General features: G+C 38.7%; 1 protein-coding gene across 1 annotated transcript in view; it reads right to left on the bottom strand.

Moving 5' to 3' along the window:
- LOC109316845 (rotatin-like) overlaps window positions 1–14,472 on the bottom strand; it is a 139,817-nt gene that overhangs the window by 12,587 nt on the left and 112,758 nt on the right. Inside the window, 4 exon segments of the mRNA XM_019545221.1 lie at window positions 1,442–1,568; window positions 3,579–3,656; window positions 6,717–6,814; window positions 9,766–9,871. Coding sequence (XP_019400766.1) covers window positions 1,442–1,568; window positions 3,579–3,656; window positions 6,717–6,814; window positions 9,766–9,871 — 409 coding nt within the window.

Below are 14,472 nucleotides of genomic sequence, written 5' to 3'. Positions count from 1 at the left end.
TTTTTTTTTTTTGTAACAGATGCACACTGGTCAAGACCAGAAGAGACCCTTGGATGATTCAGTGCGACTTCTAGTTACCATAAACCATTAAGTTTCCCACAGACACTCTCATATTCAGCTCAACAGGTAGTATTTGGCTAAAGTATTGCTTCACATTTTAAAAACTGAGAGGACAGAGAATAAAAAGGCTTGAAAATAACAAATGCAGGAGTCTCTCTTATAGTGAGAGACTTTGAGAGCTCAATCTGTTTTGTTTCCACACTCTAATCAAATCAAGTGTCCGAAGTACCTTTTTGAGGAGAAAATATTGGGGAACTATTGGGTAGATACTAATAGGATTCAATAACTAGAACCTGGCCACCAGATAAATTCATAATTATAAATAATTAAAGCACAATTTATTAACTGTGATGGTGATTAACTTGCCAAACAAACTCTCAAGGAAAGTAGGAGATTTTCCATGCTTGATGTCATCAGATCAAGAATGGAGGCCTTTTTAGGAGATGCCCTTTAATTAAATAAGTTACTGGGCTCCACTTGGGTCAAATGAGTAAAATGTAATAGTTACACTGGATCAGGGGTTTTCAACCTTTTTCAGTCTAAGTGTCTAAGCACCCCCAGCAGCTGGATGCCAAGTGGGGAGGCAGGAATTGCATGCGGGCACGGAGCACTGCCGCCTCTCAGGAGCAGGGCCAGGGCAGGGCATGGAAGCTCTCTGGGCTAGGGTGAGGGCAGTAGTGCCCCCTGCGGTGCGGAGAAACTCACTGGGCTGGTGTGTGGCAGTAGTGGCCACTATGTGTGAGCTTCCATGCCCTTGCTCTGCCCCAGCCCTGCTCCTAGGAGGCAGTGGTGCTCTGTCCCTGCCCATGCGCACCCCACAGGACTGGTCCAAGTACCCCAAGGGGTACACATACCCCCAGCTGACAATCCCTGCACTAGATGATCTGATTGTTTCTTCTGGTCTGGTGTTCTTTTCTTAAACACCAAAGTGAATAACTTAAAATGCCACGTTTCCAGTCTTTCAAAAGTACAAACTTCATGTTGACACTTGAGTATGTTCTGAATAAAGGCTCATTGCAACTATTCTGTCACGCAAGTAGTATTTCCACACAATACATTACAGTGTTGTCGGACTATTGAGATTTTGATAGAGTTCAAGCTTGGCTAAAATTTTATACTCGTCTTGAAAGAATAAAAAACAACAGTCATTTCCCTTCAAAAGACTTGAAATAGGTACCCAAGGTAAAATCCTAATCCCATTAAAGTCGACAGCAAAAGTCACAAGATTTCACTTACTATCTTTTTCCTTCCTTAGAAAAAACATACAACCTTTCTGACATTAAAACTTATAAAAGTATTTCCCCTCTATGTATCCGTTTCCACATTTATTAAATTTGATTAAATGATTTTGTCACGTTATACTGAAATGTGACACACTTACCTGCTGGATGGTTTGCAGTGTAGACACAAAGCAAATGCAGACCTATTTGCATTAAGGAATCATCCATTAAAAACCATGGCCAGAGGCAGTGAAGAAGAGGGACAAGGTGAGCCTCAAGTGCGACTGCCTATCAAGAAAATGAGAAGGACATAGTACAATCTTGAATACCATTTTGAAGAATTATGTATTAAAGGATAACACTTAAAAATTCTTTCCTTTTCTTTACACATGAGAAGTTGTTACTAGTATAAGTGAAGATTTAAAAAAAAAACATTTCCCTCAGAGAGTTTCTACCTTACTTTGTTACTTTAAATAGCAGTGGAGCCAGAATAGGAACCTCTGGTTCAACATGGAAATGTTTCCTCAAGAAAGTTTTTTCAAATGAGCATTTGAAGATTTGACTGAACTTTGCATGAACTTTGACTCTATAAAATTGTCTACAACAATACGTGCTGATATGTGCCTATCAGAGCCCAGATGCTGAAATAGTTTACACTGATTTGGTAGTAAGTTCTCAGATAGATACTTTTAAAACTAAAGGTTGCTTACTAGCAACTAAATATATTGCTTCTGTAAATCTATATTTACAGTCAATACTTCCTAGAAAGCAAGTTTGTTGCCTACAAGTGCAGTTCTTGGGGAGTAAAGTTTATACTACACAATTAATGGCTCCAGACCCTGTCATATTGAAATATACTATGCTGCCCTGCATGTCTCCTTACTAAGCCAGTAGTAGCATCTGCACATAGTGCTGGCACTGCAATTGAACAGTACAGACAAAAGCAGGGTTAAGAAGGGCACAGCCTCATTTTATAAATTGTCAAACAAGTGGTACAGAACTTCAATTTTAGGCAGTAATCTTCCTTTCTCCATCAATAAATTATCTCTTCAGATTTCTGATGAAAGAGATTAAGAACAAAAAATTTAGAAGGAGAAGGTAAACGCTAATTAATCATCTGATCTAGTGCCTGGGTTACTGGCAGAGAAAGAAGGATACTAGCCTGCACAAACAGCTACATCTAGTTTTCTGACAGTGGTATATGTCCTTTTAAGGATTGTAGGGTTCAAGCCTCATCATAAGTGGTTGAGGTCAGGCACAATATAGACTACTTTACAGCATTTATAAAGAAGCTGTTACCCTATAGGTTGCAGTGTAGCACCTCTTGCTGCATTTCTAGCATGGGTTCTTGCAGTGCACTGCCCAAAGGCAGCACAAGGTGTAAAACCAGTCCCATGACAATGGAAATGATGAAGAGACCAAGTGGAGTGAAAATTCATGAAAGGAGTGAGGGTAAGGAATTATGAACAAGAAAGGAAGAAAAGTAGTAAACCAGAGACACAAATGTACCAAAGTTCAAGAAAAAGGAGCTGGAAATTAAAACATGATAAAGAGGAGAATAAAAGAGAAATTTTAAAGTACACAGAAGTTAAATGAAAGGAACTGAGGCAGGGAAAAATGCCAGAAAGAATGCAGACCCATGAGCAGGAGAAATGTTAAAAGGCAGAAAAATAGCCAGCTCCACAAGATCAGGGTAGAAATTGTTATATGGTAAAAAGTAAAACGCACTAAGAATATATAGGTGAAAATGAACAAACTCCTCTCTTTGCTGTAGTCAGTTTAGTTGTTTTTCCTTCAGAAAGGGTAGAGGAAATAGACTGGATGGAGAGGAGAGATGGAAAGAAGTGGGATTTGCTAAGCTTGTAAGCCTCTCCCTCATGTACCTTGCTGTTCTTTTCCATGCGTTCCTACATTATCCATTTTTTCCACTTCAAACATTTGATTTTTCTAACAAGGGCAAGAAAGAGAAGGGAAGGAAGCAGGAAAAGGGTATCTAGCACATGTAGCACCACAAACTTTTGGACAACTTGCTACAGATATTCAGCATGTTATTTGTCTCAAAAATTGTTGGAAGAAGTTTGTATAAAGTTGTTTTCCATGTCATAGTTAAAAGTCTAACATATGCATAGAATATGCTCTGTTTTAGGTCAGTAAAATTAAAGCTTTTTCACACAGGGCTATTTAGCTGAGCTTTAATCAACATGACAACAGTTGATATTGAACAAACTTGATCTTTATTCTTTAAAACAGTTAACTAATTGCATGTGATCATACCAGCTATGTAATATGACTACTTACTTTGCATTCTTCATTTCTGTAGAGGCAGTTTCTTAGAAGCTGCATGGCACCTTTTAATTCTGTGATAAGGCTGTCCTTCTGTATAGACAAAAATATTTAAAGCTTTTCAGTATGAAAGGACTATTAACTTTGTATATAAAAGCAGGAATATTCCAGGGATCAGGGTTTTCATCTGAAAGTTAAGGGGAACAGGGTTTAGGTACCTTCTCTACCACAGACTTCTCGTGTTATATCATACTTAGCCTCTCAGCTTCCTAACTATAAAATGAAAAGAACAGTTTTTTTCTACCATGAATGGTATAGCAAAGAAAGACAGTAAAAGACTGAAAGGTGCTCTGATACTTGGATTCTAAAGTAGAAGGGGGGGTGGGATTTAACAGATAAGTATACAGCACATCTTGCTCTCATGACCACTCTTAATACAAAGGCACTTCAATCATACCACCATTTAGGACACTGACATGCTAACCACCTGTGAAAGATGATCATAGTTCTGGGAGCTCAACTACCACAGAAAGCTATTTCTGTTCTCTCAAGCATAAAAGGAAGAGAGATAAAATAGGGTTCACGCTTCATCTTAAAGTGCTACAGTAGTACTTGATTTTAAGTTGTGTCATCTTTGCCAGTATTCAATGATAAAAATGAAGTTTTACTATCACATAGCTATGGGTGGATGAAGTGGACGGAAATATGCAGGTTATGTTTTTAAGAGATTGTTGTACCAAGTTTTCGTCTCATTTTTCATAGGATCACAGGAAAGTAGGGCTAGAAGGAAGCTCACAAGGTCATCTAGTCCAGCACCCCACTCATGGCAAGAAACACCTCTAACTATCCTCAGAGTCAGTCAGAAAGATTCTTCTCGTCTCCAACCTGTATTTTCTCTGGGGCAGCTTAGGTCCATTGGTCTTAGCCCTGTCCCATACAGCCACAGAAAAAAAGCTCAGCTCCATCCTCTCTATAATTGTATTCTAGGTGTTTGAAGACCATCATCAACACCCTCTCCCCTTCTGTCTTCTTTTCTCTGTACTAAATAACCTTGCTCTTTCAGCTTGTCCTTGTAAGTTGTGCTTTGGAGGGCCCTAATCATTTATGTCGCTCTGCACTGAGTTTTTCCAGTCTGTCTACATCCTTCTTGAAGCATGGGGCCCAAAACTAGACACAGTACTCCATGTGAGGCCTCAGCAATACTGAAGAGAAAGAAAGAATCCCTTCCCTTGATTTGCAAGAAGAGACACTGCTGTTAATACAACACAGTAAATTGTTAGTCTTTTTTGCAACAAGAGCATGCTCAGCTCATATTTATCTTATAGTCTACTATAAATCCCAGGCACTTCTTTGCAGTACTACAGACTACCAAGTCATTCCCCTGTTTGTATTTGTGCATGCAACTATTCTGTCCCAAAAGCAGCACTTTGCATTTGTCTTTGCTGCATTTCATCTAGCTCATTATACGAAATACACTAAAACAGCCAATGAAAAGTTGCCACACAATTCTATAGGGACTATGTAACTATATTTAAATAATAAATCCAATCTGCAATCTGCTTTGCAAATGCCACATTTAAAATGAGCGCTGTATGGATATTATTGACAACTGGCTTAAACTGTCTGCAGGAAAAGGCCTGTTTATAGCTTTTTCTATCTAATTAATGCTCATTTCATTGTTACTCAGAGCACACATAGCCTGTGCTCAGGTGTCTGCACCTCATTTAGAGTCATAACAATAGGTGCAAGGCATAGAGAGCCTTGCTTCTAGTAGCAGCCTTGAAATGGACAGGATCTAGCCAATTGCCTGGCTGCTATTAAAACACAGACACTATTTCAGATGGGCCACAAAGATTAATCATGTATGTATTTCCTGATGGCCAAATGAACCTGCTATACACAGTTTAAACTCTATAATGCTCAGCTGAAATTTTGTTTGGTTTATTGTATAAAGCAGGGGTCAGCAACTCTTGTGCAGGAGAGATCTTCTTTGTTGAAAGAGGAAGATTTTCTCCCAGATCTGGCACATTTCCTGTGAAAGAAACTGCATGAATACCTGTATCCTCCCAGTTTCTAGAGGGAGAGAGGCATTTCTCCCACTAGAAATGTAACAGACCAGAGAAAGGGGGTAGTAAAGTTCCTGTAATAAAGTAAAAGAGAAACAGAAGGAAAACAGTATCTACAATAGATACTTTTATGTTCACTGGCTAAGCAAAGGAGACTGGATGCAAGGGGTAGGGAAATATTCAGGGAGTGGGATTACGGGGGAAATTGTGTCTTGATAGTGAAATTGAACAGGAAGTCTAGGATTAGCTGGCTAAGGAGAATGGAATAAAACAAGTCTGGGCATCAGATGTTGATTGGGCAAGTGTGGCGAACAGCAATGCACTACTACCTGGGGCAGGTAAATTAGGGTCACACATGATCAGGTTGGAGGAGACTAGATAGAGAGAGTCAAACTTTGGTTGAAATACACATAATATACTGAGCACATGAATATATCCCTTTTAGAACCTGATATCAAATACAAAATTCCTGTTTTCAAGTTTTTTGCTATGAGAAAAATAAGTGAAATCTAATGTCAGTGTGTGTGTTATCACCCGCTAGTACTGGTTCATAAAGAATGAAAGCCAACTCTTTCTCTCATAGCTCCATCAGGTCTGTGAAGTGAAGCTAAAGGCTCCAATCCTGACTATGACCCATTCTGTTATGATGATGCCACAAGAATTTGGAATGTGGGGTTTTTTTTCCCATTTTGTTATTTAACATGCCTCCATCCCCAATTCCCCTCCCACTCCAAAAAAGAAAAAAACCTTAAGAAAATTGCATGAAAAAAATAAATTGAAAGATTGCAAAATCAATTCTTCAAAAGTTGGAAAATTCCAGAATGATTGTGGAACCTTAATTTGGAACCTATTGCCATGCATTATGATGGTCTTTAATTTCATGATTACATACAGGGGTTTTTTTGTTAGGCTTTTTTTAAGCAGGAAATCTGTCTTATGCTCTGTGCATGATGGAAATGCTTCTTGGATTAGCCATGGGTGTACTGTAAAAAAGTTGGTGGTAGCTCCCTTTCATTATTTGTCGGAAGGTCTTTAGGAAATGAAGCAGGTGACTGCAGAATTTCAGCCTGATAGATTTTAGAGTTACCTTCTTCTTCTGTGTGGGTTTTCCAGGCCTTAGGGAATCTAGGTTCAGCTGCGCATGAATGCGCTTCATCTGTTTGATGCAGCTGTCTATGAGGTTAGCTGAAAGACAAAATCCCTACATGGTTTATAACAATATTCACATTCAAAAGTACCAAATCATGCCTGTGAGAGCGTAAGGTATTTTATTTCAAAACAACTTTTCAATTATTTGTTTCCACATAGCAATTAAGGTTCTCTGTATGAGGGAAATAAAATGAAAGAGTAAAATCTAATTCATCTGGTTACTCAAGACATCCAGGAGTATAGAACAATTCAACTGGCAACCAAAAATATTAATTTATCTTCAATACCGACAGCCAATTTGTAAATGCATTAATAAAAAATGAACAAGGGTCTAGTAATCCACCAATCAGAAAAGGCCACGAACTGTTGGAGAGTGGAATACCTGTTTGCATTCTCTCTGCTACTGAATACATGAGTAGAGGCATGTAGTCTTGCTACAAGATTAGCTTTCGGTTTTTTCCCTTGGGAAACCCCCCCCCAAATCTGTGTGGCACACATTTTCTGAGAACATTTTTTATGTGTTAGGTGTTAACGACTGTACTTGACCTAACAGCAGTGGGTACGTAATGCAACCTCTTATATTTTATATATAGAGTGCTCTTCATCTCAAAGAAATCTAACAGTGCTTCACAGATTTCAAGTGTTATCAATCTATTGCAATAAAAAGGAAAATAAAGATAAAAGAATTATGTTGTTTACCTACAAAGTACAGCCAAGCTACCTTTGGGATGAACAGTGACAAACTCTGTAATAGCATATAGAAATACTATGCAATGGTTTAGGGCAATGCATTAATAACATTTATTATTACTAATCTTTGAGTTCCCCAACAAAGTACTAGATCCTGCTTTTTCCCCAGCAACCAGCAGCAGTTTCTGCCGAGCCACTGCTGCTTATCGAGGCTGGGACAGGCAGATCCGGAGTGAGTGCTGCAGGGACCCCAACCCCCCTGCATGGGGCAGGTTGCGGCTGCATGCTCAGCCCAGGGCTTGGGCCCTGCCTGGGAGGGACCTGTTTAGGCAGGGGGAGCAGCAGCTGGAAGGAGCCATCACTGCCAGGGCTGCTGGGAAATGTAGTTTGGCTGTGGAGCCACCCCAGCCCCACTATGCATCCAGAAGTGGCAGGACGCATCATGGGCCAGATGGCAGGACAGAGAGCTGCCACGGGTGAGACAAAATCCCTCCGTGAGCTTTATTTTGCCCACCTCGACCTAAAGTAACACAGTAGGCAAATGCTACTACTGTGCACCTCCTGAGGCAACTACTAGGTTCTTCATCTATCCAGCCCAGTCTGCAGATGCTCTTGAATGCTTTGGAAGAGAGCACATCAATGTAGGAAAAAGGCAGGTTTAGATGCATGTCTTGCATGCACGGATCAAAATTAAAGCTGTAATTAAAGTGTAGAGAAAGGTTAGAATGCAGCTTAAAGATTAAGACCTTTAAAGAGTAAAAAACTCTAAACAGCAACTTAAGATAAATTTACATAAATGCCCTTTTACCATTAACATTTGTCATTTATTAGTAATGTATTTAAATTATTAAAACAACTTTAACAGTACATCCTTGAAAGCCGAATGTTTTTTCTTAATGAGAACAAAAGGTTCTAAAATACTATGACTGCTTAAAAACGACACAAAGGAATAGTCTTGTTTTATCACATGACCCATATCAAATAGTTTGAAGATTTCTGAAATGATAAATTAGATGCATTAAGCATGAACAACCTTAAAAATTAATATTCCTGTCTTTGGCAGGTTTTTAAAAAAAAAAAATCTTTTATTTATCTTTTAGAATTAAAAAGAGAGATCAAATATTTTATTACTGTCTCTCTTAGTCTGCTTTCATGTTTTAATCATGCTGTAGGGTTTGAAGGCTAATCAAAGTATAATAGAAGCATCTACTGAAGCTCGTGAACTCTACAGTGATATTAAACACTTGAAAAGGAAAATTAGGGCATAATTCTGGAAACTGGTAATGATCTACTAGGACTTTTTTCCTAACATTACTTTCTATGATTAATTAAAAATTATTTAAAAAAAAACAAACAAAAAAACCAATAAAGTTGTAGAGTTTCAATATTTACTGTGGATTAATTGATGCTTAAATCACTGACATAATACGTGATGTAGAGGAAGTGTAATGAACAAAATTTTGGGAAAAGTCATTAACCTGTGTTTTATTGGAAGGAAACATCTCAATATCACGTTCTGAGTAGTTTCATTTCATCATGAGAATGCAAAATATTGAGTATTACAACATAAATACATTCTTTAATATATTGTGAATGCTATAATACAATGTTTATACATTATAATATTCTGCAAACTGCACAGGATGCCAGAATTCTGAATCATTTCTAGAAATGTCCTTCCTTTTTGTGTCCTTGTTAGAAGGTATTTATATGTGATGGAAAGGCAATAACAGTGCAAGTTGTCCAGTGATTACCCTTATCCTGGACCAGGTCATTCCCTCTGGAATCATGAGAGGGTAGTTTAACCCTTTTAACTAGTTGTCTTTGTATCCTTTATGGAATTTGTGGCATAGGAGCAGTAAATGCCTAGCTGGATGGTAAACTGTGTAAACACTTATGCACTGGACACTGAACAGTAACCATCATACTTATTTTACAGAGTCTGCTGTCAGATGCTCACTACTGACTTTGGATGGATAGTTATATCACTTTAAATGAAATTCTGTAAGTTGAAACTTTGTGGCAACCTTATTGGCAATATTTGATCCCATCCAGAAAGAAAAGAAACTACAACTTTTCCAAAAAGTTGTCAGGCTGTACTGGATAATACTGTTCATTTATTACTGTAAACTTCACTAATTCAAAATGGATTTGCAAACCAACTAACCAACCAAAAAAAATGCAAAGTAGATCCTCAAAAGCAGTATTAAAACAAAATCTTTAATTCTAGGCTGAAAAAAAATGTAAGATGCACTGGCAAATGTTTCATTTAGAGTACAAGGTTACTTTAAGCTCACCTTGCAAGGCACATTTCTGTGTAGTCTTACTGACAGCCAACAGTGTCAGTAAAGCACTTGCAGAAACTCGCTTCAGCATGTCCTTAGAGGATTTTCCGTCATAGCTCTGCAAATAATGCAAGATTCATCACCACACTAGAAAAGTACAACAGATCCTGGAGAAATGTTCATGTTGAAAGTAATGTTTATACTTATAGAAGTGAAGGAACATTTCAAATTCTCATTCTAATGACAGACTAATATGCTCCTGTCCCCTACATATGAGTGATTAACCCAAATTACAGATGATTCACCAATTTCTCCAAAATATTCTATCATTTTTTCAGACAAGGTAAGGACTGGATTTCTCTCTTCTTACTCCGTTCACACTTCCTTTCCTTTCTCATTACTCCCCCCAAACCCATTTTCTTTTTTGTTATTCATGTTCTCAACATGGATCTCCTATGGAAAAATGTAATCCTCTTTCTCTAGCAATGACATCTTGCTCCTATTCTTTTACTGGCTTCCAACACACTTTCTGCAAGATCAAGGAATTAGAAGTCTTTATTAGATATTAATGCTTCAGAATGTCTTGAGAGTAATAATAAACTATTGGAGCACATTTTTCCAGCTACCAAAAATATATTTTTTAATCTTATGTTGTACAAGACATAAGATGGTTCACTGCAGTTCTACCAACAGTAATAATGCAAATAATTGGAAATTAGACTTTGACATCCATAGATCCATAGCACTTTACAGAAGTTAAACAAATACTCTAATTTTTCAACCCAGTCACCTCATCAACTTAATGGAGAGGACACTTGATTATAAAATCAGTTTCATGGTGAAGAGTGGTCTCAAAGTCAACCACATCACTTGGTGCATGAAGTCTCCTGAGCAATGGTCCTTCAAATATCAACCCAAATTAGCATGGAAACTAACTGAAATATATATCTATTATAATCCACAATCAGCATATTGCAACTGAGTGAAGTAACTTTAATATTTTTATCAATAAAATGAGAAGTACTTTAATAAAAAAAAAAATCATAGCATGTAGGGCACATTCTCATGACCAGGGACCTAATAGATCATACCCCTACTATTTCCATCACATATATCTGCCTCTATTAGCTTTTGTCCTTTAGCTGGGAATACTCAAATAAAAAACATATTTTTTTCAAACTTTAATGTGCAATAAAGCAACAACATTTGCTCTAGCATTATAATAATTTACCAAAATCTGGATTCAGACAGGACTAAAAAGGTCAAAAGATGAAAATCAATATTTTTAGTGCAGAAAAAAAGAGTCCAAGTGATATGGGATTAGAACAGATTAGAACACAATGGTACAAAATGTGCAAAATGGTTCTATAGTCTATATACTATTAATGTAGAGTTAAAAAATAAAGATATAGATAGCAATTGCCAAGAAAAAAAAGTTTTACAATAAAATGGAAGAACACTATGCTTTAAGAACAGAGTGACACAAGGACAGTACTACAGGCATAGCAGGCAAGATAGAAGGGGAATCTTTTTTTGCTAAGATCTCAGTAAGTGAAAATCTAGAACAAAGTTATTGCTTATGTACAGCTACAATAACAACTGAGAATGGATTTAACTTCACTAGGGCTAAAATATGATAATAATGTAATTCTTATGAATAAGGGAACATTTTAGTTGGTCAAAGAAATTACCAAAGAAAGGAGAAGTTAATGGAGCAGAGTACTGCAAGTCATCTTAGATGCTCATAAGGCAAATAGGGAGAAATGGGAGCTAAGGGAAAACAATTTCAGCTCAATCCTTATAAATACTGGCACTAGGAAATCAGAAGCAGATTTTCTAAGACACCAAAATGATTATGTACTCAATTCCCATTGAAATTCCTTAATTTTCTTTTCTGCTTTTTGCAAATTTCTCACTAAGGAAGTAGAGAAATTAAAAATTTACTCTGAGGTAACCTAGGGAATAAACTTACATCTCTATGGTATAGTAACTGCCTGTGGGCACACTCTTGCTCCACCATATACAATATACCTTCCATTAAAAAGAACTTTCAGTAACCTAGTAATATATGCACACTTTAAGTCATCAAATGGGGACTCAGTGGGGGAAAACAGGCTGGGCTCTATACACCTTCTGCTAATACAGTAAAGGATAAAAGGGGGACAGAGTTATGGCCAAGTTCCTGTCCTCCCCAAACCCAAACTCATCAGGGGTGTCAAACATACAGCTCACAGGTCAGATCTGCCCTGCAGAGCCTTGCCACCTGGCCCCCAGCGCTGCCTCTGGGTCTGATCAGACCCACACAGGGGACAACATGCATTCATGCCACAGGGCTGGTCAAAAGACTGGACTGGATCCCCAGAGCAGCTGGAAAGGGTGCTGCATGCAGCACAGTCCACTTAGAGCAGATGCACACCAGACATGGTGGCTGCTCCAGACCGTCTGGGACCCACGCTGAGCATAGTGTTTGCAGACGCTCTGTTCAGCACAGTCTGGCTGGGGTGGCTATGACATGCGGGGTGGCTACAACAGGCAGTGTGGCTGCCACTCTGGATAGACTGCACCACACCGCTCCCATTCCAGTTGCTGTGGGATCTGTACCACATGCAGCATAGGTCCCAGATTGGCTGGACAAGCTGCTGTATTTGCAGGGGCTGGCGGGGGGAGGGGTCCATTGGCCCATGGACCAGCCCCACACCACTCATCTGGCCTACAGGGCTGCATGAATTTGACATCCCTGCCTTAAATGGTATGTAATTAACACAACTGAAAAAACCAACATCCTAGGCAATGGAAGGAGTATACCTAGGACATTAAACCAGGAAGTCCTAAACGCTAAGCAACTCTTGCAACCAACTAAAAGCTTCCTTCCTAAACTCTAAGGTAAGTGGAAGACCACTACTGTGGCTAATTCAAAACTTGCAGAGCCCTAAATCTATGCTATAGGTTCAGATTCCAACTAAAGGACACCAAACAAAACCCATAAATAAACCCAATACAGTGGATAGCTGATGGAATCAGACAGAGTCATATCACTGAGTAATCAGTTCTCCACATATCCACCTTAATGGAAGAGAGATGTAAGAATTCTTTTCCTGTTACAGAATCTTGGGATACATGAATAACGTATGATAAAATGTTTAAACCTTAGTGATCTTTATTTGTTACTGGTTTCCTCTATTTACCCATTACATTTTGACTTGCATCGTAAATGGCCAGAGATGGAGCTTTTGCAATCCATCCGCTCATTTGCAGGTCACACCTCTAAACCCGCAAAAGTGATGTCTTCACTCACCTCAATGCCGGAAGCTGCAATTCTTGTTGCACAACCACAGCCACAGCGTCAGTGTCTGGGTACAGTACTACTAAAAAACCATTTTGGCTCCAACTTGGGCTTCCTTGATCCTTCTGAGAAAGTCATAATTAACCAGCAGGGCTGGCAGTTAGCCAACTTTCTTTCAACCAGGAAAGAAAGTATGGGTATCTTGGATTTTGGCACTTTCTGCTAATAATTGCATACAGCTATGACTATATGACTTAGGAATTTGGGTTATACTGCAAAAGGAAGTACTCAGTCCCCACTGCTAGAACTTAGTACAGTACTTCCATTTGGCTTTTCACTGTTGAGGGTGCAGCATTTGCTACAAATTCTCATTAGTGAGGAGGATGATATTGGCTGGATCAGAAACTCTGCACAGAAGGTCTCACTGGGGGCCATCTCTGAAGTGACTGATGTTTTGATCTTAACAATCTCTACAAACCCCACAAAGAGCTGGTATTGGTGTGTCCCTGACTGTAGCTCCTCTTGATATTCCAGTGTGATGACCTGACCAGGATGCCTTACTAGGAGGAGAGATTTCCTTCCTAAAGGAGATTTTTTTTTTTTTATTTCTATGATGGGGACCACAATGTCACCAATATAGCAATGATGGCATCCTATATAAAAAGAGCATGGTCACACACAAGATGGTGGGACCAATTGCAGTAGATCACTGTCAGATGAGTCTTATAGCAGAAGCTGAGGTCTTCCAGCAACATATTGGTAAGAGGGTTCTTTACTCAATAATGGGCATATTTCTCCTGCCCAATTACTATGAGTAGTAAATTTTGTTTAAAGGCAGTACTGTCACATACTATGCCCTTGGTACTCGTCTTGGGTGGTGTCAGTGTATTTAGGTACCAGTGATAAATCTGATAGTACCATAGAATAATCTTACTCACAAAAGCCAAGTTTGGTACTGAAGTGTCAGGGGAGCCAGCACTGGTGTTTGAGGAGTCTGCTGCGTTGCTGACTGCTCCTTCCTGTTAGCCATCATAGCTGAGTGTGCTTAGAAGACTTCTCTCTGGAGGTTGTGCTTTGCCTGTCATTGAAGAAAGACCACCACATTTCTACTTCTAAACTTCTTTCTGCTTTGCCTGCAAGACCTCTTTCAATGCAAAACCTCTTTAACACCAGAGCAGTTGGTGACAAATTTCATTTTGATGTTGAGATTGACTCTTTCGGTACCAAAGTCAATGACAAATGCCAGTGTTGGTGCTGGATGTTTCTTCAGCAATATCTTTTCTGTTTTTGATGGATTGCTCAATGATACTGTTTGTCAAGTTGTACAAATCTGGTGCTCTTTATGTTAGGGTCTGTATAGACCTTTATGGACCTTTACAGAAGAGCCTCAAGGCTTATGCATGCTAGCAAAATATACCAAGAAAGGTACATTTGTA

The sequence above is a fragment of the Crocodylus porosus genome, unplaced genomic scaffold (assembly GCF_001723895.1).
Source record: "Crocodylus porosus isolate Cpor-Errol unplaced genomic scaffold, CroPor_comp1, whole genome shotgun sequence".
NCBI lineage: Eukaryota > Metazoa > Chordata > Crocodylia > Crocodylidae > Crocodylus > Crocodylus porosus.
This window is presented reverse-complemented; position numbering and strand designations above follow the sequence as displayed.